This window comes from Myxocyprinus asiaticus, chromosome 15, assembly GCF_019703515.2.
Source record: "Myxocyprinus asiaticus isolate MX2 ecotype Aquarium Trade chromosome 15, UBuf_Myxa_2, whole genome shotgun sequence".
NCBI lineage: Eukaryota > Metazoa > Chordata > Actinopteri > Cypriniformes > Catostomidae > Myxocyprinus > Myxocyprinus asiaticus.
The window spans coordinates 30,765,745-30,791,747 of NC_059358.1; the positions used below are offsets into that span (position 1 = coordinate 30,765,745).

At 42.2% G+C, this 26,003-nt stretch overlaps 1 protein-coding gene across 2 annotated transcripts in view; it reads right to left on the reverse strand.

Annotated features, from left to right (window-relative positions):
• Window positions 1–26,003, reverse strand: part of LOC127453047 (FH1/FH2 domain-containing protein 3-like) — a 66,893-nt gene that overhangs the window by 27,206 nt on the left and 13,684 nt on the right. For both annotated transcript variants that reach the window (XM_051719049.1, XM_051719048.1), the window contains exons 6-10: window positions 14,684–14,731; window positions 12,230–12,346; window positions 11,886–12,020; window positions 8,494–8,544; window positions 2,941–3,119 (exon numbers count right to left, since the gene is read on the reverse strand). In XM_051719049.1, coding sequence (XP_051575009.1) covers window positions 2,941–3,119; window positions 8,494–8,544; window positions 11,886–12,020; window positions 12,230–12,346; window positions 14,684–14,731 — 530 coding nt within the window. The remainder of the gene's footprint in view (window positions 1–2,940; window positions 3,120–8,493; window positions 8,545–11,885; window positions 12,021–12,229; window positions 12,347–14,683; window positions 14,732–26,003) is intronic.

Here is a 26,003-nt window from a genome sequence, read left to right on the forward strand (position 1 = left end):
TAATATCAAGGTTAAATTAACGATCTTGAACGATTTCGCCGTGACGCCATCTGACCAGCTTAAAATACGGGACAAACTTTTCATCTTTAAAAACAGGCATTTAAGGGATATGTGGCAACCTTATTGTTAAGTACTTATCATGAATTATTACGTACGTATCTCGGAAACTTTGCATACATCACATGCATCTCTCATCCCTCACGTGCAGCCTGCACAGTCACATCCCCCTCTCCCAGTGTCTGTGTTATGATATCCCACATTACCTTACCACATCTCCTCCTCCACATTTGGAAAGGCAAATAAATACAGGAAATGTGATCCTACAGGAGCATGGAAAATGGCAAAACAAAATTCCTTATAACCTTCACATTGCAGTTGGGTACATGTACGGGTAAAGCATACAAACTGCATGAGTGAGAGTTGTTAATAGTATATGTATGTGCTTTAATTATGATAGTAAATTTAAAGGATTATTGGAGTCTCTTGAGAAATTACAGCTGCAGTCACCAATGGCAAACTTTTTTGAAAGTTTGTGGTTTCCTATGCCTTGACATACAATACATTTGTGTGGGAATTGTATGGACGCTCGGACATTGATGCTCAGTATTCATTAAACTGTGTTGGACTGTATCCTCGTACCCACACTGACACCACAGACATCACTTATAATTATACAGTGAATTTGCTTTTTTAACCTCACTTTAAAAAAACAGTTTTAACCATTCTAAGGTCTTAGCTGGTTTAATCTGCTTTTGCTGGTCTCCCAGCTGACAAGTGCCCAAAACCCCTCTAAAATTATTAAAACTGACCAGACTAACCAGCTATGCCAGCTGTTGATTTGAGATGAATCCTGCCTGGCTGTCCCTTCCTTTAAACTTGTAGTCTTTGTCACAGAGGAAAGAGCAGAAGCCTCAGAATGGGAGGAGTTGAACACTTTGAAACCACAGTCTGATCCTCACAGCTATCCTTTTACACATGGCTGGCCATGCTTTCACTCTTTGACCAGTGTGTGACCACTACGCTGTCCTTTAGAAACCACACGGATGTGATCTAACCAGGGCCTGATTCAAACACTCTCACTGCACTGACAACCCCAGCCAAATCCTTCAATTATCATGTCAAGGGTGATGGATGTCTTTCTGTCTGCTGTTTTATATACCATTCTGTTCTTTCAGTAAAAATCCTGCCACAATGTCTGCTGCATTAGTGTTAATTACATTAATAAAAACTGACAAAATTGTGGCCTGTGGAAATTGCTTACGCCACTTTAAAGCCGGAGGGTGTAAATTCTGTGCAAGTATTGCAAAAATCAATGTTGTTTTCAAACAGGTTTCCCCAAACACTCCCCCTGTCTACCATTTCTCATTCCATTAACCAAATTGTGGTTAACATTTCTGGGCTTTTTTATGACCGGGAAATAAGTTTAGAGCGAATACCATGCACATGTTGATTTGTAAGATCATTACCATGTATGTAACAGTGCAAAGTTTGCAAGGTGTGTACATGCCAAAGATCCGATTTTGTTCGCACCATGAAAAACAAGATAATGAGAGGAAAAATATGAAAATTATTTTCTTCTACAGTGTTAACAAAGGATTGGAATCTAAGGAATTTAATGATTCCATTTCCAATTCCTCTAAATGATTATGGTTCTTTAACAATTCCATTCACGATTCTTTTTGTACTTTTGAGAAATAAAATATTTGGGAATAGGAAATGCAAGTGTTTCTGTATTTAAGGCCTACTGCCCTCAGCAGTCTGTTACCAAATGTTGATAATTTCATATTTTAATAGAACAGATTCTTGCAGGTGTGTTTGCATAGACTTTTAATTTATTATTTATAAATAAAATATTAAGATATTTTTATAAAATATAAATTATTACAACAAAACTTATTATATGTATATATAACTTCACATTGTCATATGAACATCCAGTCAGTAATTACTCTGATGTAAGTCTCACAGGTTGGACATGGCGAAATGAATGACTTTCAGTTCAGTTAATTTTTTATTCAATAAATGAACCGGCTGATAAGAGTCATTAGTTCGGGAGGTATAGCATTGTATTCGTTCTGGAATCTGGATGCACCGGTAACACTGTCAGCTATATTTTGCATTGTAGATTCAAAAGAACTGGCTGATATGAATCATTTGTTCGGGAATCGGGCTACACTGGTTGTGCTGTATGCTTTGCTAAACAAATGGTGTTGCAGCGCTGCTGAATAGCAATGCAGGAAACATTTGGTTTCGTTACAGTGTTCTGTCCACATAGGTAGAAGAATATCTTCAACAAATGTCATGAAAATCAATTCAGTATTTTTTTTTTTTTTTTTTTATTGAACTGGTTCAAAATAAAAATTGGTTCTCGGTTCCCAACCCTAATGTTAATAGACTAAAATTAGGCTAAACAAAGATTAAAATGTGACTGAAATTAAAATGAAATTTAGTCAGAAGAACATGACTACAACTAAAAATCTTTTGACAAAATTAAGCATGGTATGGTGGGTTAGGAAGTTCTAAAAAGAATGGGAACACAGCCATGCTGATTCTCATGTGAATGTGTGCATCTCAAGCCAAGTGGAAACTCCACAGTAAAAGTGATTGACCAGGCTCCAGTCGCTGTGGTCCCTTCATGCCAGATCCCAGCCCTCATGGTCAGATGTGGCTACATATGAAAGGCTGACTGACCACTGACCCAATTTCTGAAATTGTGGTTAATATCTGAGGTCAATAAAAATTAGTTTGAAAAAGTTTTGCTTTTCCTAATGGCTGACTGCTTCATTGGTTTTACACTATTTTTCTTTACAGTACATTTGTGTGATTACTGCTCAATTTCACACTTTGGAGGAATTATTTGGACCAGAGATCAACTGAAGAAATGTACACAGCACACAACAAATCTCAGTACTTAAAGTTACATACACAAAGGATTCTCACCCTTTGTTGGATGTGGGAGACAGCATGTATCTCCAGTCAAAGGAGTAAAAGAACGAGGCGAGGAGCTGGTAGTGGTTCTTGAACACAGGCTAAGGGTGATTTCTGTTCGTCCCCGTGGTGTTGATCTTGTTTGTTCCCTTCCATTCTCATCTGCTGCAAGACGCGCCATTTGCTTATATCTGCACATACCACAAAAGCACAGTACAAGTCAGTAAAAACTATCCATAACTACTCATCTGTTTTTTCTGTAGCTTTTTAACCAACCATAATTAGACACTTTGGCTCTTGAAATAAATTAATCATGACTGACTGCAAATAGCAAACTGATACAATGACAACAAAAACAAAAAATATTGCTTTTGTGTGATAATGTATCCAAGCCTCTAGGTGTCAGAGTAAGTAAAAGACAACTGCCATGCCGGCCGACACAACATAATTAAGAAACAAAACAAAAACACCTTCACCCTTAAGTGTAATGTAACTTGCTTTAGATAAAATTACAAAAAAAGTTAACAGTGATTGGTATTTTGAGGGCCGAATGCCTGAAACAGCATGTTTACTGATTAATCAATTTCGGAAATTGAGAAAATTTAAGAGCATCCAGAATACAAGAAATTAAGCCTCAATTTGTAAATAATTTCCAAATTATTCTATACCAAATCCTCCCACTATTTTACTTCAACTAACAGGTGTCAAAACACACAGATGCTGTCTCCTCCCCTACTTATCACCCCTCTAAAACTATGAGCCAGCACTAATATAAAATTTTTACCAAAAAATAAGATCCAGATGTTTCATAACATATAACATTTACTTCCTATCAACTGAAGTTGGCTTATCCTTTAATTCCATAAAATCATTAGATTATACAGTATAAGGTTCATATCAAATTTAAGGGGTTAAAAAAAGAGCATGACTTTCGATTAGATCGAAAATAAATCCAAAGATGCTGGCTCATTCCACTTGCCAGGATGCATGTTTTAAGCATTTACAGTAAAAAGCCCATGTCTAATGTCAATTACACACCTTGTCCTGTTGTCTTTAAAGGTCTTAATCTACAGCAGCATTAAAAAGGGGCCCTGACGTGCATATTTCACCTGCAGCACGTACCAACTCATGCATCTGCACACTTCCCATCTGCTGCTCATTCTAATAAATATTTCCAAGGTGTTTACTACTGTTCCACTGATAATTGATATTAAACTTGGAATCAAGGCTTTAAGATATAATTACTTTTGACTGCAATCATTTATCTAGACAGAATGAATAATAAGGCAAAGGCACGACCATAATGCTCACTTGTGATGTGGGCAATAAGAGTCTGATATAATTAATTATATGTGAAGCAGGTTGGAGTATCCTCCCAAGACTTTGAAAGATGTTGTTACTATATTATACTACATTACATTGCATTATATTATATATTAAATCAGAGGTTCTCAACTGCTTTTGCTGAAGGGTAGGTCTACTTGTAGGGTAGGCGGGGAGGTGTTTTGAACCCTGGTTGAATGGTATGTCTAGAGAGGAAAGAAGGAATATCTTAATGGGAAAGCAAGAACGTGAGACAATCGAAAGGATCCAATGTCCAACTGTGGGGGCTGGTCCCTGACCACTGCCTCACCACCAGGAGACTATCTGTGATTAATGGGGTGAAACATCTGTGATAGGTGGCTCCTGGCTGATGACCCCATTGCTGGATGACTGAAGGCACTGGCGGAGGTGCAGCAGGCAGTGATGCCCAGCTACTGTAAATAGGGTATTTGGAGTACAGGGAAGACTGGAAGAGTGTCAGGAAAGACTGACTGACAGCAGGAAAGTCAACACCGGGGTGCGCAGGCAAGCTACCTTATCCACAGGTCCTCATACAGGGGACATCCTAACCAACTGGTGGTCCTCCGAGAGGTGGGATGGAAGATGGACCAATTAGGATGGACTCTAAGGATGGACATGTCTGTAATGGTCATTGTAACAGGTTCAAGGAATCAGGAAGCGGGAGACAGCGAATCCAACTCAAAGGTACATTTATTAATAACACAAAACACATTCGTTTGAATGCGCAATGGTGCAGCTTCAGATAAATCACTCAGTAGGTTCTTTTATGGAAACGGCAATGGCCAACACACATGTAGCTTGTCAGCTGGGTTCTCTCTCCCTCACTCTGAGGTCTGGCCTCTTTTTGTTTCCCCCGTCTCTCACTGCGAACATAGAAACAGCAATTACCAGCAATTAATCTCAGGTGAAACCCTTACCGCTTCCTCTCTCCCCAGACGAACGCTCAACCATGCCCTCTCCTCCACAGCCATGGATAATGAACAAAGGATCCTTAGGAAATGCAGTTGTGGGTGAATGAGGGTAACGACTTACAAGGGGCTGCGGATTCATCAAGGAAGGATGAAATGTGGCGGGAACAGCCAAACACAACCTTGCAATGCAGCAGGTCAGACAAGATGGATACAGAGCACAGTTAAACATCACAGTGCTACTGAATTGACTGTTGTGGAGGGGCACCAAGAAGACAAGTACCACCAGCAGGACAAGTCATGCACACGAGGTGAGCCGCAGGAGGATACAACTGTTAACCTACAGACAAGACAGGGAAGGCAAGACAATGAAAAGGAGCCAGAGAGAAGGAAACTAATTAATTGGCCAAGATCTAACAATAATGAAGCATAGAGCAGACTAGATCATGACCTGTCATCCACCTTGGAGAATGCACTCAGCGGAAGGGTGGAGACTAAGCTTAACATGTTTAGTGACATTGTGTACGAAGAATATGTAAGTAGATTTGGGGAAGTGTCAGTGAGGAAGAGTGGTCCCAGGGTGATGTGTAGGAGAGAAAAGGAAATACTTCAGCTGGTGAAAGAGCAGAGGCAGCTTCGCAAGGCATAGAGAAGAGCACATGAGCATGAGTAGGAGGGGCTGAAGGTATTATAGGATGGCATAAGGGCTAGATTGCCAGTTTTGAGAAGGGCAGATAGAATTTTACAGCAGAGAAGAAGGAAGGAGCATGAATGGATGAAATTAATAAAGGATCCCTTTAAATTAGTCAGAAAGCTTCTCGGAGACAAGACGAGTGGAAAGCTAGTGATGCTGAAGCAAGATCTAGAAGTTCACATGAAACAACAGCTAGGTGATCCTCATAAAAACAGCCCGCTAGGCTTACCTGGATATGTCCCACAGCCAGAAGAACCAGTAGTGGGATTTGATGTAGCTCCACCTAAGTTGAGTGAGATAAGGCAATTGGTAGAAAAAGCCAGGGCAACTTAAGCCCCGGGCCCAAACAGGATACCTTATAAGTTGTATAAGTGGTGCCCAACAGTTCTTAAACTGTTATGGAGACTGCTGAGAGTTGCCTGGAAGAAGCAGTGCATAGCCAGCAAAGTCACATAGCCTTTCTATTCATAATGGAATTAGAAGCGACCAGACATTGTTTGAGGTGGTTGGTGAAAAAATCCCGTGCTGGCAGAGATCACTGCAGCGGCAGTGGCAAGGATGGACACCAAGGCCAACAGTTACATCAGGAAGTGGCTGGGCTTGCTGCGTTGTCTTTCAGACGTAGCACTGTTTGGAAGAAATGCCTTACAACTGCCACTAAAGTCCATCACCCTGGGTTACAAGCAGGAGAAAACCAGACTGTTCTTAGAATTAAGGGAATCAACAGACCAGCCTGTGAGGGCTTGTCAAGCCCAGGTCCAAACACGCCACTCCTGGAAAGTAGAGACGGTTGTAAACAGGGCGGTTTCAAGACTGAAGCAACAAGAGATTGTTGGAAGAACCCAATCAGGAAGAGCAGGACTTAGATGGGGGATGGCTCTGAAACTGTGGTCAGCAGCCTCTAAAAAACAGAGGAAAGCAATGGTAGTGACAGAAGTATCTAGTATGGAAGAGGAAGGATATATGATTCAAGCAGTCAGCCAACAGCAGCAAGGGTGCTGGACAGTATGGGAAAGTACTGTACATCTAATAGAGTTTTAGGATGGGCTGACCTGTGTTAGATACCCCAGGCCAGGCTAAGTTTTCAAATAAGATCTACCTATGACACTGTTCCGAGCCCTGGGAATCCGTCTCTGTGGTATGGTAAAGAGGAGAGTTGTCCCCTCTGCGAGGCCCCAAGAGCAAATCTGTAGCATGTGTTGGCTGTGTACAAGACCACTTTGGCACAAGGACGCTACTGGTGGCAACATGATTAGGCTCTGTGAAAGCTGGCAGAGATCCTAGAGGTGTGTAGAATAAAGGCAAACAAAGGCTATCATGCTCCTCAGAGGAGTACATTGAGTTTGTTAAAAAAGGGAGGTGCCACACAAGGCATTACATGGAAGGAGGCAAGGTCAATCCTGGCACATGGAAGTGATTTGGTCAATGCTGGTCGACCTTGGCCAGCAGCTAAAATTTCCTTCTGAGATCGACATTACCTCATTGAGGCCAGATATAGTGTTATGGTCGGCATCAGCTAGGAAAGCCATAAGTAATACCCAGCGAGTAAAGACGCTGACTACCACCCCTGGAGTCACAAGTTCGAATCCATGGCGTGCTGAGTGACTCCAGCCAGGTCTCCTAAGCAACCAAATTGGCCCGGTTGCTAGGGAGGGTAGAGTCACATGGGGTAACCTCCTCGTGGTTGCTATAATGTGTGGTTCTCACTCTCGGTGGGGCACGTGGTGAGTTGTGCATGTATGCCATGGAAAATAGCGTGAAGCCTCCACTCACGCTATGTCTCCGCGGTAACGTGCTCAACAAGCCATGTGATAAGATGCACGGGTTGACGGTCTCAGATGCAGAGGCAACTGAGATTCGTCCTCCACCACCCGGATTGAGGCGAGTCACTACGCCACCACGAGGACTTGTGTGCACTGGGAATTTGGCATTCCAAATTGGGGATAAAAGGGGAGAAAATAAAAATAAATTAATTAATAAAAAAATAAATATGCTGATCTGGCCGCCGAGTACAGGGAAAATGGATGGAGCGCTGCCCCTTACCCATTGGAGATCGGGTGTCGAGGGTTTATGGGAACATCAATGCAGCACCTGGTGAAAGACATTGTTATCTTTTGATCAGCGTTGAAGAAGTCTCAGAAGTAATTTTCTTTTACCTTGCATTGATTTGTTCATCATTTTTGAGGATGAGGGCATGTCACACAACCATGCCAGAACCTGTCTGATTTATCTAGCTTCTAAGTGACAGAAGAATTTATGTATGACCTTGTCAACAATGTCAACAACAGAAGATATGGGAAGCATTTTCTCCTCCAATTCAAAAGTTGATAAGCCTGTTTATTGTGCTATAACAATAGATTATTACTTAGTTGTATTTTAGTATTTGCATTCAGCACTGCTGCGACTCAGGACAGACCTGCAACCGACTATTGGAGAGCCACAGTGTAGTAGTATAATTTAATATAACTATGTTGGCCACACCCCCAAAAATAAAACAGTGGCATCTGTGGCCTCAGAGACTTTAACAAAAAACATGTTCACAATAGTAGGAGTGTATAGAAGTGATTTACAGTCCGGAGGCTATACCAGAGCAGTTCAAAAGTCACTGTTAGAATGTACCTTTCTTCTCGAGCTTGTCTGATCTCTTCTTTCTTGTCCACATAATCCCGACTGAAAGGCAGAAAATCAACATAAGCAAACATACAATGCAGCAAACAAGTTTTAAAGAAATGTAACAATATATATATATATATATATATATATATATATATATATATATATATATATATATATATATATATATATATATATATTTTTAGTGACTGTTCAAACTGCCAGTTATATGTGGCCAAATCAGATTTTGTCTGTTCAGACTACACTTACATTTGCTTTCATGTCCACATTAGTTGTCATGGTAATGCAGAAAAGTATATTTACCATGCATGAGATTTTAGCAATGCTTGTTTTACCATTGATTGTGCTTTTCATGAGGGCAGTATCCAAATATGAACATTCATCACAGACAACAGCTTAAAAATGGGAGAGGTGGCATATGCAATGTTTGTTGCAGCTAGTGTTGTTGCTGCCCGTTTTAGCGGGGACATCCTTTATTTTGTCTGAAATTATGGGACACCTTTTACCCTGGGGTCCTGTATTTTATCAGAGAGTGAAACATCCCATATTGAAGGCTTTGTGTCCCGTATTAGATCATAAAAAGGTCGGATGGTGAGACGAGGACCCGCGTCCAGTGATGAAATTCTAAAAATGCTCAAGTGTCCCATATTTGTGTGACATTCAATACTTTTTTGCATTGTGGTTTCTCGCAGCCGGTATGGTTTACTGCACCTTAGTGCATCTCTTTGGTTAAGTTAAGCCAATGTCTGTGTTATTATAAGAGGTTTGCAGTGCTTTGTGTGCACTGTAACATATAAATGACATATGGGTGTGTTTCATTCAGAAGTGATGATCTGTTCCCTAAAGACTTTACCTTCCACTGTGAGTTTTGTAGGGCTGAAATGTGTAATAAAACAGGCTGAACTCAATTTTCAAGTAATTTTTATTGAAAATTATGTTTGTAACGATCCTACTGCATGGCCATCATTATTGTATTAAATTTGAAGTGCCCTGTGAAGGCATTAATTACGCCGTTTGGAGCGCAGTATGTTTTCTCATCACAAAACCTGATGTATAACAACTGTCGTGTACAGCAAATGATGAATAAAACCACATGAAATAAGATCTGACCGTTCAGAATGAGACGCATTAAGAAAAATCTGAGTTTAATCAGATTCCAAACCACCTACAAATGTGGTTTGGATGAGGCTTTTAATTTAATTTAATGTGTTTTCATCCTGTTCAGACTACAAATACCTAAACGGATTTGAGTGACAGCGTCAAAAAAAATAAAAAATTTCTGCCTGTGTGAATGTAGTCTTAGAGTTTATGGGTTCAGTTATGATTAAGTTTAAATATTATGAGGTGTGTCAATGCATATAGGCAATATAACCAACTCTTAATACCGAATATGTATCCAGTTAAAGCCCAGAGAAAAAAGCCCAGAATTTTAAAGTTGTAAACAGATGTGTTTTTATGTTGCGTTATCTCTTGTACCTTCATGAAACATTAACTGAATATAAAACAGCAGATGCTTCCAATTAAAACAAGACCAAATACAATATGATACAATGCATAGATCTTAAAATAATCTTGGAGAAAATGCAACACTAATTCAGATATCCTTTTTATCATCTTAGGAGGTTGTCTCTGGTTATGAAGTAGACCGATCACATCTGCTGTGCTCTACGTTGACGCGACACATTTACATTTTTGCAGAGGTGCACATCAGTCTGCAACTTGTGCGTAGCCTACAACCAGGGTTGGGGAGTAACGGAATACATGTGACGGGATTACGTATTTAAAATACAAAATATAAGTAACTGTATTCCACTACAGTTACAATTTAAATCATTGGTAATTAGAATACAGTTACATTCAAAAAGTATTTTGATTACTGAAGAGATTACTTTGCATTTTATTGTCATTTGTTTCATTTAATATTTAGTCCTTTCAGATGGAAAACATTTATTCATATAAATGATGCGATCCAAAGTGCATTTGAACAGCGGTGAAACACTTTCTTATGATGTGTTACATTCATATGAGCAGACACAGAAGTAAGTTTGAAGTAAGTTTGGAGCAGAAGAAATAGAAATAAACCTTGTGTAAATTGTCAGCTTCACGCTAAGCTAAAATGCTATTTCTAGCCATTTTACATGCACATGTTACCAGGCATGATCATATGTTTTATCAAGAAAATTCACATTAGATCATAATTTCTTTTTTTTTTAGTAAGACCTTTGATATTAGGGCAAAAATCGTATTCTTGATAATTTTTTTTATTGTTTTCCTGTAAAAATATCTAAAAATCCTTAAAACAAGATGAATTTGATTTATCTTGTTTTAAAAACAACACTGCATAAGATATTTATGTTTTTCAGAGAATGTATTTTTAACATGTGTATTTTGTCTTACTGTACTGGCAGAGCTTTTATAGTCAAAACAAGTGAAAAAATCTACCACTGCTGAAGAAGTAATCCAAAGTATTTAGAATACGTTACTGACCTTGAGTAATCTAATGGAATATGTTACAAATTACATTTTACAGCATGTATTCCGTAATCCGTAGTGGAAAACATTTCAAAAGTAACCCTCCCAACCCTGCCTACAACGTAGGTTCGACGCAGACGTCTAAATCTTCCTTTAAAGCAGATGAATGTAACTTTTTCCTGTGTTAAAATACTTTCTCCTATCCCAGTTTAATATGCAGAGACAACTATAAGTAAGCCATTCATAGGTTAATTTTCTCGAAAACTGTTAGCATTTCTTTCTCTCTGGTGCTTTTAAAATTCCTGTTTGTTTAGAGAGACCCTCTTAGACCAGCCCCAACAAAATTACTCAACCAATGGCGTGAGCTGGGGGCAAAACTATCTCTTTGTTTGACTAAAGACAGACGGGGGGTGTATTTAGAAAGCTGTTTTGAAAACAACGTTTATTTTTGCAATTCCGTTTGGTGGCTCTAGTGGCGCAGAAATTACATACTTCAGCTTTAAACTACAATTGATTTGTTAATGAGCACTGAACAGTAAAGGCTGACCAAAAAGGTTTATGGAATTTGTGTTCCCACTGACCACCATGTCCATTCATTGGCTCTTAACCTGGTGTGAATGCTGTTTTTCTCTGAATGACCATAATAAGAAGCAATAACTTGTCCGGTTTGGAAAACTCCCCCGATCTCTGATAAAAATTGGATGTAGGCCTCAAACCTTCTGTTTGGACAAAATATTTCCATATCTCCAACATGTGAGATAATGCTCTGTAAATTTAAAAACTAAATCACTCGATGAGGTTGCCAATACTGATGTTTCTGTCATATCATAATTATTCTAAAACAATGTAGCTGTGGCTGCATACACACACTGTGTCATAATAAAACACTATGGAAGACCACATACTTGAAACGGTTCCTCTCCTCTCTTTCAATCCGCTGGAGTCTCTCCTCTCTCTCCAGGCGCCTGCGCTCACGTTCTGCATTTAGAGACTCTTGGTGCTGCCTGTAGGAAGAGGTTAACAAACCACCCAAAGTCATCCTGGAGGACCAGAAAAGACAAACAGTCAGTTTTACAGAATAGTAGGGCCTCAAATATGAAATCTTAGACATGAAAGAAATGGAAATATGTTTCGAAATCTCCTCTGATGGTTTTATTATCATTGACATTGACAGCATCAAAACAGTTAAATCTGAAGATTCCTGTGTGGATTGAAGCCATATGTAGATCAAAGAAGTACAGAAGCTCACCTGTCTGGTTTACTATCTGTAGGTGAACCCCCTGTGGAGCTGAAGCTATTGTAGGGTGTGGAGGGGGCACTGGACACACCTACTGACCTGCCAGGATATGTACCTGCATAGCCTTTTCTAAAAGAAGAAAAGAGAATTCTAACTGCAATTGAGCCACAACCACAATATACTGTTCAGTAAATACAGTATATACAGTATATATATATATATATATATATATATATATATATATATATATATATATATATATATAGGTGTATTTCATATTATATGTAAATCATATTATCAGCACAACAATTTGAGTGAGAAGTTACAAATGGTCCAAAGAACATCTTGTGGGCTTCAATGTAAGCTAGAAAAACTGACCTTTTGTACAAAGGATGTCACAAATGTCCTTATTTGATAAGTGATAGAAATATTAAAAATGTCTTATTCATTTTTCATCATAGCATATATTTGTTTTCGATTTTTGATCAAAATGTACATTTCCAGGTTAAAATTTTATTTTGAACCCCACTGTGTATGTGAATATACTAAAAGTTTAATTTGTAAAATGTAACTAACAAAACAGTTTGAGGGAACCCTTTGCCCTCTTAACAACATAAAGCTAGAATCTAGAAATAACCAAGATAACAAATGATCGTCATTTCCATTCACTTCATTTATCACACATATCATCAGTGAGTACACAGAGACAAGGAGGGGTGAACCTGAAAATGTGCCACGGCTCTGATTCCAGAAGATGTCATGCATTCTCTCGATCAAGACCAAAACATAACAGACACACTGCGTGAAGAGGAAAATGTGAAGCCTCACTCCCCCTCACACACACAGGTGTTCTGTTAAACCCAGCTTTCACATGAATGGGTGACAAAATGCACTTTCATCCCCAACCAGAGGAGCCTGCCAGTACAGATCGTAGGCTGGAGTCTTGTGGGACATGACCTTGTATTGGGGGATATGATTAAATACGTGTGGGGGCTTGTTTCTCTGCATAATCCCACAAATTCATAAAGAGAGGTCAGTGACATGCTATCATTTGCTCCTTACACTTGTCTACATGTTTGGATCCGGTGTGATTAACTGCATGCATTATCAAAGTAAGACACTGAGAGTGTACAGTGCTTGGATTTCGACCAATGGGATAAACAGAGATTCAGTTCAAAATTTCACAACTTTCCAGCACCTAAAAGCATGTGTTGTTTGAATTGAAAGGGACAAACCAGAGAAGGAGAGTTTTCTCTGAAAGTAAAAAACAAACATAAAATGTTTAAAGGCTTAAAAAACCTTTAAAGAAGAAATTCACCCAAAAATGTCATTCTCTCATAATTTACTCACACTTATGCCATCCCAGACTGCTAAACACAAACTAAGATTTTAGAAGAACATGTCAGCTCTGTAGATCCTTACAATGCAAGTCAACAGGGTCCAAAACTTTGAACCTCAAAATGTATATAAAGACAGTATAAAAGTAATACATATAACTCCAGTGGTTTATCCATGTCTTCAGAAGCGATATGATAGGCGTGGGTAAGAAAGAGATCAATATTGAAGTCCTTTTTTTTTTACTATAAATCTCTACTTTCAAACAGCCTCTTCTTATGTTTTTGGCAATTCGCATTCTTCGTGCATATCGCCACCTACTGGGCAGGGAAGAGAATTTCTAGTAAAAAAGGACTTAAATATTGATCTGTTTCACACCCACACCAGTCATATCGCTTCTGAAAACATGGATTTAATCAATGGAGTCTGGTTGGCATGAGGGTGAGTTAATGATGAGAGAATTTTCATTTTTGGGTGAACTATCCCTTTAAGATATTTGAAAATATTGGATGTAGTTTGAAAGCTCTAGGAGGAGTTAAAGTCAGGAAGAAAGAAGAAGACAAAACAAAAGACAAATTTAAGTAGATTATCAGTATGTTGGCTTTGTCAAGCCAACTTTGATTTTGTATTATTACAAAGATAGCAGTGATAAGGGAAAGGAAACTGTTAGTGATGGAAAGAATTTAGCTTTTTTTTTTTTTTTTTTTTTTTTTTTGAGCACTTTAATGAACAAAGATAGCAGAGACAGAACATGATTGGGAGAAAAGGAGAAAACAGGCTTTGGAAATAAAAAAATGGTAGACTGTACAACAGCTCGACCTCTCAGAGCAGACTGCTAAGCCACAGGCCATGTCCACACAACTGTCCACACTTCATTTGGAAACGCATTGATTTTGCTATATTTAAACATTTCATCCACACCATCCTTCACCGAAAACACAGACTTTCGAAAACGCTCTCCATAAAACGCATGCTTAGGAAAACGATGTAGCTGGACTTTGGAGTTTTCAAACTAAAATGGATTAGTGTGAACATGGCCACAGTCCAACAACCTTTTTCTTTTAAATTGTGGACCAGAGCTCACAAAAAGATTTTTAATGTCAACCATCTGAACTTATGAAGGCCTCTTACCTGCCACAAGAACTGCATGCTGTGTTTGAGTATCTAACATCTGACAGACTGCGCAGAAGAGACAGATCATGAGAAGGGGTTAGTAATGGACATTACAAATTACAGAAGCTGTGACAGAAAGGAAAAAGAGGACAGAGGGACATGTGCAATTGAGAGAAAATTTCAGTGACAATACACACAGAGAAGTGAATCAAAGCAGTCTCAGCTCTCATTAGTTTGTATGCTTTTTAAAAACCCATAAGTACCACCAAGAAGGACAGCCAGGGTTTTCCAAAATACATTTACTGTGTGCTTTTACCATCAAATTCTTATTATATCTGGACCAACTACATATCATTTAAAAGTTCTAACTTGAATACTAATATGGTTAATAAATATGACCATATCATTAATCACTGTATAATGGCTCTCATGGCTTTTTTTTAGCATTGGATAAGAGATCATTCTTTCAGAAATTGTGGCATCATCAATCAATAATAAAACTGCTGTGTAATTAGGCTATTACAGTGTAAAGCATATTAAATCTGCAGAGACAACTACAAGTAAGCGATTTATGAGGGATGGGAATCGTGAGGACGATTCAGATTCTTGAATGTTCCAGTAATGATTCTTTCTTTTAAAAAATAAATATTTGGAAATAAGGAATTCCTTTTCTTTTCTTTTTTTGTGCATTTACTGTCCTCAGCAGTCTGTTGCCAAATGACTAGATCATTTCAGATTTCATTAGAGCAGATATATCATATCAGAGATAAATTTAATACAATTCTTGCAAAAGGCATGTTTACACAGACTATTTAATGGCTTCTCAAATACATTTTAGAGACAAAAATGCATCCATTAATTGGTCCTACTGTAACAATATATTAAATGAAACATTTCATTTATTACTTTTCATTTGATTACAACAAAACTAGTAATGTATAAGCATATCTTTAACTACACATTGTCATATGAACTACCTGTCAGTAACTACAATGCCTGATTAAAAAAAAGTGTAAGGGCGTTTTCACACCTGGCTCATTTAGAGCATTTTTATCAGAACCTGGTTTTCTCCCTTAGTTCGGTTTGTTAAGGCATATATGAACACGGCACTCTCACACTCAGATCCACACCAAAACAATCGGTCCGAGACCACCTCGTCCAGGAGGGAAATGAACCGTAACTCTGGAGCGGTTCGCTTGTGGTGAGAATGCAACCCGACCCAACGGACCAACAAACCAAACAATATCCCTATAAAAACCATGAACACACCCGATGAATCTGCAGAGAAGACATTTGTAGGTCAACTCATCACTGTACTGTAATTCATCATCAAATGTGGATATCGCCTTCTGGCGACTATATTAGACATCATTGCACTGTCATGTGTATTTTGTTGATTCTAGTATTTCATGTCTTTTATTTTGAAAATTCTAGTTCCTGTTTCATGTCATGTGGTTCCCTTGTCATGTGATTTCATGTTTTCCCTCCATGTTCATATTCACGTGTCTTGTTTTCATTGGTTGATTGTCTTGTTATCTTGTTTAGAGTTCTGTTTGTTCATTGGTTTGTTCTCCCATGTCCATATATTTATACCCTCATGTTTTCCATTGTCCTTTGTCAAGTATTGTATGTGTTTAGTAACGTGTCATGTCATGTCATGTCATGTCATGTCATGTCGTGCTATGCTATGCTATGTCAAGTCAAGTTTAAGTCTATGTCAAGTCGTTTATGTTTATTATGTTTCGGATTCACATTTTGGATTTCACGTATGTAAATAAATTGCTCTCGGGTTCATCTTTATCACATCTTCATCGTCTTCGTCATTGCCAGTGCCAGGCATCGTTACAGAAATATTTGACCCAACCATGAACTCAGCAATCCAGCTCCTCCGCCTACGTCAGGGGAATCGTCCCCTGGAGGATTACGTTGAGGACTTTTGTGCTCTGGCCTGCCAGGTGGACTTTAATGAGGTTGCCCTTAAAGACTGTTTCCGATTTGGACGAAATGAGCCTATCTCCATTTTTATGCCTGGCGGTCACTGTTCCCTCAGCCTCGCTCAGTATATTGACCTTGCCCTGCAGATCACTGGTTCTACGTTCACCGTGGAGGAGGCAGATGCCGAGGCAGCATTCCACATCATGGCCGCTGAGCCAGCGTTCCACATCATGGCCGCCGAGCCAGAGTTTCACGTCATGGTCACCAAGCCAGAGTTCCTCATCATGGTCACTGAGCTAGCACCATCTTTTGCCCCAATGCCTCAGCCTGCTCCAAGTCAAGTCACAGCAATGCCTCAGCCTGCTCCATGCCATGTCACAGCAACGCATCAGCCTGCTCCATGCCATGTCACAGCAATGCTTCAGCTTGCTCCATGCCATGTCACAGCCACGCCTGAGCCTGCTCCATGCCACGTTACAGCCACGCCTGAGCCTGCTCCATGCCACGTCACAGCCAAGCCTGAGCCTGCTCCATGCCATGTCACAGCCACGCCTGAGCCTGCTCCATGCCACGTTACAGCCACGCCTGAGCCTGCTCCATGCCACGTCACAGCCATGCCTGAGTCTGTTCCACGCCATGTCATGGCCACATCTGAGCAGTTGAACCTGGAGATGGTTCCCACCATTGCACCCACTCTTAGATCTCCTGAGCAGGCAAGGGGAACTTTCAACCCTCCGACCCCGCCTGGGCCCTCCGAGTCCTGGACTCCGCCTTGGCCTGTCGGCCCCTCGACATTGCCTCAGCTCTGCATTCCCTCGGCTCCACTGCGGTCCTTCAACCTGTCAGCTTTGCCGGGGTCCCTCGTCCCTCCAGCTCCTCCTTGGTCTGTCGGTCACCTTGCTCTGCCTTGGCTCTCCGATCCTCTAGCTGTGCCTCGTCCCTCCGATCCATCAGCTCCACTGGGGACCTCCTTCCCTACGGCTCCACCTTGGTCCTCAGTCCCACCGGCTCTGCCTCAGTCTTCCGAACCCCCAGCTCTGCCTTGCTCCTCCGGGCCTCCGGCGCCGCCTTGGTCCTCCCTGCCTCCGGCTCCACCCTGGCCCTTCGAGTCTTCGGCTACTCTCTGGGTATCCAGTTCCACATGGCTCCGCCCCTCGAGCCTCTCACGGCTCCGCCTTCCATGGCTCCGCCCCTCGAGCACACCCCCCTGCTCCCTATTGAACTTTGAATATTATGTCATGTTTTATGTGTTTTGTTTATGTGTTGGGGCGTCGGGAGCCACCCCTTAGTGGGGGGGATATGTATTTTGTTGTTTTTTGTTGATTCTTGTATTTCATGTCTTTTATTTTGAAAATTCTAGTTCCTGTTTCATGTCATGTGGTTCCCTTGTCATGTGATTTCATATTTTCCCTCCATGTTCATATGTCTTGTTTTCATTGGTTGATTGTCTTGTTATCTTGTTTAGAGTTCTGTTTGTTCGTTAGTTTGTTCTCCCATGTCCATGTATTTATACCCTCATGCTTTCCATTGTCCTTTGTCAAGTATTGTATGTGTTTAGTAACGTGTCATGTCATGCTATGCTATGCTATGCTATGCTATGTCAAGTCAAGTTTAAGTCTATTTCAAGTCGTTTATGTTTATTATGTTTCGGATTCACGTTTTGGATTTCACGTATGTAAATAAATTGCACTTGGGTTCATTTTTATCATGTCTTCATCGTCTTCATCATTGCCAGTGACAGCCATCATTACATGCATGTTTAATATAGGAGTTATTTTATAAATTGCGATAATGAGATAATTTTAGTATGCTCACTTCTCTCGTTCGGATAGCTGCAGAGGTAGGTTGGCGTCAGCAACTTTTTGGCAGATAAAATTTTTTTTTTATGTGGCTTCACTCTACTGTTTGTGAATGTGTGTGTGTGTGTGTGTACACGAGAGAGGGCGAGCTCTGTGACTGCGAGGACAGGCACTTTCAATGCAGAAGTAATGCAAATGCAACTAATGAAGGAAAAAAAAACTATTTTTACAACTCATATCAACCGCGTGTCAGATAACGTTTATTTGCAGTGCAACCTCTGACTGGAACACGCATTCTGTACCATGCATTGACGTTTTGCAAAGCGTGACATAAACAATACTCGAAAATTTTTACAGGTATATCACTTTAATAGGTATTTCAATGGATGTGCTAAATACCGAAACAGCACACAAACAATGTGACCAATAAGGGGACAGCTTGCTCACATGTGACTTTATTGACAAAGCTTTGGTTCATTGTGAAATGTTGCCTTGTGAAAGCGAACCGAGAAGAAATTGCAAAAATATTATTGAATTTGAATTTGAAAGTGAATTTTAGCCCGTTTCAGAACAAATCAAACGAGCTACAGGTCTGAAAATGCCTTAAGTAACTCTGTAGGGTCAAGACTTATTTGTTCAGAAACCCCACACTTGTCACACTATAGATTAAAAAGGACAGACACATAAGAGTCATTTGTACAGGTTTCGGACAACACTGGTTGCGCTGTGTGGAACCAAAAGTAATGGAAATTGTACAGTACCAGTATTTTAAAAAAAAATGGAACCAGTTCTGAATAAGAACCAGCTCGCGATTCCCAACCCTACACATTATACTGTAGGTTGATTCCTCCCAAAAGTGTAAACACTGCTCTGTGCCACTATCGGAACATTGCCTTTTTTTATCATTCTGACCAGCAATTTGGTGCGGGACTGTCTGTTTGTTCAACCACTGGAAGACGGAATGTTCAGGAAATTTGTTTAAAAAGAGTCATTGTTCCAATTCCATTCTTGGCACAGAAATTAAACACTTCACATTTAAAAATGCATATTAAAGAATTCATACATTTACAAGAAAGATCTGTCTTTGATCCACTTTATAATCCAGAAGTGTACCTCAAGCTGCCACAGTCTTAATGTCAGGCAAACATGCATGAAATATTGCAAAGCATTTTCATCTTTATTCTCATGAAATGTGGACCCTACAGGCACTGTCCAGGGTGAAATACAATTGCCCTTTTATATGTGACTTAATTTACAGGCTTATCTTGGCTTTGTTGTGGTACAATGGACCAATGAAAGGCAGATGAGTTGTAAATGTCAGTAAAAGTTAGCATCCTTTAGGGAGTGTCTTGCACTTCATTGGCTGATTCAGGGAGAAAGAGACCTGAGTTTCTGAAAGCCTCTGTCTTTTTGCATTCCATCAAATATTGAGGATGCAACATAAAAGGCACATCAAGATTTATCAGGCCATGACCATACTGGTATCCCATTTCTCCTTTTATTGGACTGAGGATTTGATATATAAGACAAGTTAAGCCACAATATTGCACATGACCATAAGTTAAGACACAGTGGGTGTAGCACTTTGCAAGGGTACACGTGGGCTTTGGAGGATACAGGAAGTTTTAAGAGGTTCTATTGAATGTGGACACAAAGGGATAAGGTGATGATCCACTAGGTGAGGGAGGGTCTGACTCTTTTTATTAGGTAGGCTTGATGGAACAGGCAAAACATCAAACCCTCGCCATTCACAGGAGATCCAGTGATCAAGAGAATCCCATGCAGCACTTCCTTTCAATTGAAGGATGAAATCCTTACAAACACTGTGACTGATGTCATAGTTTTTGTGAGACCTGAATCAATAAAAATAGACATGGGTTTCCTGAGGTTATCTTTCAGGGATCTCATATCTTCACTTATGTGGGAGTGAAAGTCATTCTTTGAATCAGAAATGCAACTCTGAATGGCTCTATTCCAAACCCTGTTACTTAGGCAGCTTACCTTCTGAGGCAGCATTCTGACAGAAATGGTACCACATGGGTGATTCTCACGAAACCTGTCAAGAAACCTGTACTGGTCCTATTTGTCACCAAAATCAAAAGAAACCAATCTGAAATTATATATTGCATAGAAAATGACAGATCTGCTTCTCAGTCAAAACCCATCAGCATCATTTTGTTTGTTTTTGGTTTTTGTTTTTCGTTCATTGAACTGTTTTTTGTCCCTGGTCTAAGAACTCGATTTCTGTCATAACTCAGTTTTGACAAAATGTGCAGTAACTGTGTTTTGCCTTTGCACTGCAGAATGCATCTGGGATTGCTTCATCCGCATACACGAGAAGCTGCCTAAAAATTTGGCCAAAACAAGGTGTATCTCATGACGCAGTAAACTGCTTGGAACAGCCTTTATATCTGGAGCACACCCATGATGCCATTTAGTTATGCAGCACATTAGTATTTGGAACATAGCCATTGTAAATATATGCATGGCGTTCTGTGAATGGCGAGAATCTACTGTGTCTATCTGCACTACCTGCAGTGCTTGTCTGGCTCTCTGCCCTTCTCTCCCTGCGGGGTGCCCACAGCTACCTCGTCCAAATCCGACGAGCAAGTAGGGACAAGGGAAGAAGAGAGGAGAGGGAGGACATGGGACAGGGGGTCTTTGCTTGGGGAGGTGGAGGCTGAGGAGGTGATAGAGGAACCCTGGGATGGGAGGGCCACCAAGGACCCGACAGAGGCCCAAGAAGACAGTCTGGATGATATCTGGGGCCCCAATTCAGGGATCAGAGGAGGGGAAGACTCTGGGGCCTTGCGGATAACCTTGATCCCAGACTGGCCCCTGAGGTTTTCCTTACTGTCTGGGTCAGCAGCATTGGGAATGAAGTTGACCATGCACTTAAATGGCAAACACAAGCTAGAAGCTTCCACTACGGTTGATGCCATCCAGCTACAAACAACAGAGTAACAACAGAAGATCTAGTAAATGATGGGAACCCAGAGACATGTTGGAAGAGAAAATTTACTGTTAGTAAGTTGGAAAATGGAAGAGGATCTAGAATCTGCTTTCTAGCTCTAAGACACTATACCCAGAGGTCATGTTCTGCCGAAAATACCTTTCAGATGCCTGTCTAGAGAGCTCTGTTTTCTGTAGTTCCTCATCCTCCTCTTCCTCCTCTCTGTGGCATAAAGGAGGGGTTGAGGGTTGTAAGAAATGAAAGGAAAAGCAGAAAGGTAAGGAGAGGACAAGAACCTTCACCACATGCTCAAATGGCAGATGAAAATGACATACGAGGAAATCACAACACAAAACATTTAAACCATTTAACAGAAGTAGTCACATTATGTTACTTTGTCACACAGTGTATGCCTTATTTATTTTCTCTCTGCATGGCAGATGACATGTATAATAAATACTAGGTACCTAAATCTCAAAATGTTCACATACTTTGATGAACTCACTTTTAATATTTTAATAATTGAATATATTTAATATTTAATAATACTTTTTAATCCATTAATTACATTGCTTTTGTTTATTTATTAAATGTATACTTATTTCAGAAATGAAGATAATTGCTCTCAATTCACTAGCATTTTGGCTGTGTACTCACAAAACAATGCAGACACACCAACACAGAACAACAAATGCAAAGCACCACGTTCTCCAGTATGCAAAGAATATGCAGTAGGTTTGAAGTATAGCAGAAGTATAAACAGGCCTTAAGAGTCATTTGTTAGTGAATCAAACTACAGTGGTGGCGCCACATGTTTGTTGCTGTGTGCAACCAGTAAAGATAACTTAATAGAAAAAAGTATTATCTTTGTATTATTTTGCTGCACCCAGTCTTTCTTATAACATTTAATTAAGACTGCAAGCTCACAACTCAGATAAACTCAGATGTGCTGTGGTGTTGTAAATTCAGTAATAATGCAGGAAACACAGTCAGAGTATTTTAGTATGGTGTTCCCTATCAGTCACTCACTCGACATTGTGTCGATGTAGTGACACTAGGGGTCACTCTTGGGAGCCCGAGACACCTCTGGTCTTTGATAAAAGGGCAATGAAAATTGGCAAGTGGTATTTGCATACTACTCCCCCGGACATACGGGTATAAAAGGAGCTGGTATGCAACCACTCATTCAGATTTTCTCTTCGGAGCCGAACAGTCGATGTTTACTGAGCTGGCTTTTCATTCACCTCTGCTGGATCTGACACCGTTTTTCAGCGGCTTCTCCCTCCTCTGCACTGGTGCACTGCAGAGAACGCCTCTGGGCGCTTTGGCAGAAAAAAGAGAGTATATTTTCTAAAAGAGTATATTTCTCTAAAAGAGCGGCACACACGGAACGTCTTTTTAAAGATGCATCTTTTTAAAGATGACTTTCAGTTTGTGTGTTATTCCTGGTTGCGGTCGTTTCCTCTCAACTTCGGACAGTCACGATCGTTGTCTTTAGTGTCTGGGTGCGACCCCGATCGGGCTTCCGGATGAGTCCGTCGGCTCTTCTCACGGCGAGTTCGACCTCTTGTTCGGAGCCCGCGAAGCTGATGAGCTCTCGAGCGCAGCATCGGAAAGCGGGCTCGTCCAGTCAGACGCAGAAGCCTCAGCTGGGCTCCCCCCCTCGGGGACGATTGCCCAGTCACAGGCTGATGCAGAAATGACGGACATGCTTTCCCGGGTGGCCGTGAGCGTCAGGCTAGAGTGGAACCCTCCGCTCTCCCCTGAACCCTCGAGGCTCGATGATTGGTTCCTGGGCTCACGGCACCGCTCAAAGCAGCCACGCTCCGCTCCAGTCCCTTTCTTCCCAGTGGAGGGCCGGGAGGAGAATCTTTTGTTGGTTTTTCATTTAATTTCGCCAAGTGACTGCGGTAACCAACAGTTCAGCAAAAGAGCGGTTTCCTCGTTCCCTGGGTCACATAACCGGTGTGAACGGCCGTCATCACGACCACCATCCACCTTTTCATCCTTGCAGGGTTGGTGCTCCAGCGGCGGTCTCCCCGCCCCTGCGCACCCAGCTTTGGCATAAATCCGCCCCCAATGTGACAGTCTCCACGGGTCATGAGGACAGGCCTCTTCCTCCCCATCCCAGGCTGTTCCGGGGGTGGTCACAAGGAGCCAGGTAAGTGCTTCGATGTCCCTGGACTCAGCACGGCCACAACATGGTGTGGCACCTCGGGCTCCACCCCGCCACAAGGCCCTACCTGCCTGTATGTCCGATGAGATTGTCCCTTTGGTCCCCCTCGCTCGGAGCTTGGTTGTGTGGCTCGTGCTTTCCAATCCGTCAAGATGGCTGATCCGGACCGTCCGACTCGGCTGTGAGATTCACTTCGCCGGGCATCCGCCCAGGTTCAGCGGTGTCCACTTCACCTTGGTGAAAGACAAAAATGCTGCTACCTTGCGCGGAGATCGCTACCCTCCTACGGAAGGGTGTGATAGAACCTGTCCCTCCGGCCAAGATGAAGAAGGGGTTTTACAGCCCCTACTGCATTGTACCGAAAAAAGGTGGTGGGTTGTGGCCAATCTTGAACCTGCAAGTACTGAACCGGGCTTTACACAGACTCCAGTTCAAGATGCTGATGCAAAAACGCATTCTGGCGAGCGTCCGGCATCAAGATTGGTTCGCGGTGGTAGACCTGAAGGACACATACTTCCACGTCTCGATTCTACCTCAACACAGACCCTTCCTGCAGTTTGCATTCGAGGGTCGGGCGTATCAGTACAAGGTCCTCCCTTTCGGTTTGTCCTTGTCCCCTTGCGTCTTCACAAAGGTCGCAGAGGCAGCTCTTGCCCCATTAAGGGAGGTGGGCATTCACATTCTCAACTATCTCGACAATTGGCTAATCCTAGCTCACTCACGGGATATGTTGTGCACACAGGGACCTGGTGCTCTCACACCTCATACAACTAGCGCTTCGGGTCAACTGGGAAAGAGCAACCTCCCGGTTCAGAGCATCTCTTTTCTTAGTTTGGAGTTGGACTCAGTCTCGTTGACAACGCGCCTCACGAACAAGCGTGCACAGTCGGTGCTGACCTGTTTGAAGGTGTTCAAAAAGAAAACAGCAGTTCCACTGAAACTCTTTCAGAGGCTCCTGGGGCATATGGCATCCTCAGCGGTGGCCACTCCGCTCGGGTTGATGCATATGAGACCGCTTCAGCACTGGCTTCAGACTTGAGTTCCGAGATGGGCATGGCGCCACGGGACACATTGCGTGGTCATCGCACCGATCTGTCACCGCCTCTTCAGCCCTTGGTCCAACCTCGTGTTTCTACGGGCAGGCGTTCCCCTAGAGCAGGTCTCCAGGCGCATCGTGGTCACGACAGATTTCTCCAAGACAGACTGGGGCGCTGTTTGAAATGGGCACATAGCCGCCAGCTTATGGACGGGCCTGCGGCTGTGTTGGCACATCAACTGCCTCGAGTTGCTGGCAATTCTGCTCGCCCTGTGGAGGTTCCGGCCGTTGATCCAGGGCAAGCACGTGTTAGTTCGGACAGACAACACGGCAATGGTAGCATATGTCAACCGTCATGGTGGTCTGCGCTCCCGTTGTATGTCACAACTCGCCCGCCGTCTCCTCCTCTGGAGTCAGCAGGAACTCAAGTCGTTGCGAACCACTCACATCCTGGGTGACCTCAACACTGCAGAGGACGTGCTGTCACGGCAGTTTACCCTCAAGGGAGAGTGGGGATTCCACCCTCAGGTGGTCCAGCTGATCTGGAGTCGATTCGGACAGGCACAGGTAGACCTGATCACCTCCCAAGAATTCTCCCACTGCCCGCTCTGGTACGCCCTGACCGAGGCACCTCTCGGTATAGATGTGCTGGCACACAGCTGGCCCCCTGGACTGCGCAAATATGCGTGTCCCCCAGTGAGCCTTCTTGCACAAACCCTGTGCAAGGTCAGGGAGGACGAGGAGCAGGTCGTCCTGGTAGCACCCTACTGGCCCACCCAAATGTGGTTCTCGGACCTCATGCTCCTCGCGACAGCCCCCCCCCCCCGGCAAATTCCCCTGAGGAAGGACCTTCTTTTTCAGGGACGGGGCACCATCTGGCATCCGTGACCAGACCTCTGGAATCTCCATGTCTGGCCCCTGGACGGGATGCGGAAGACCTGCGGTGGTAGACACGATCACTCAGGCTAGGGTCCCCTCTAAGAGGCACCTGTATGCCTTTAAGTGACGTCTGTTCGCTAAGTGGTGTTCTTCCCGACGGGAAGCCCCCCAGAGATGCACAGTTGGATCGGTGCTTTCCTTCCTGCAGGAGAGGTTGGAAGGTTGGCTGTCCCCTTCCATCTTGAAGGTGTATGTAGCCGCTATAGCGGCACACCACGACACAGTGGACGGTAAGTCCTTAGGGAAGCATGACCTGATCATCAGGTTCCTGAGAGGCGCCAGGAGGCTGAATCCCTTCAGACCACGCCTCGTTCCCTCATGGGACCTCTCTGTAGTTCTTCAGGGTCTACAGAGAGCCCCCTTTGAGCCTTTGCAGTCAGCTGAGCTTAAGGCAGCTCCTTGAAGACTGCCCTCCTGACTGCGCTCACTTCCATCAAGAGGGTAGGAGACCTGCAAGCATTCTCTGTCAGCGAAACATGCCTGGAGTTCGGTCCGGGCTA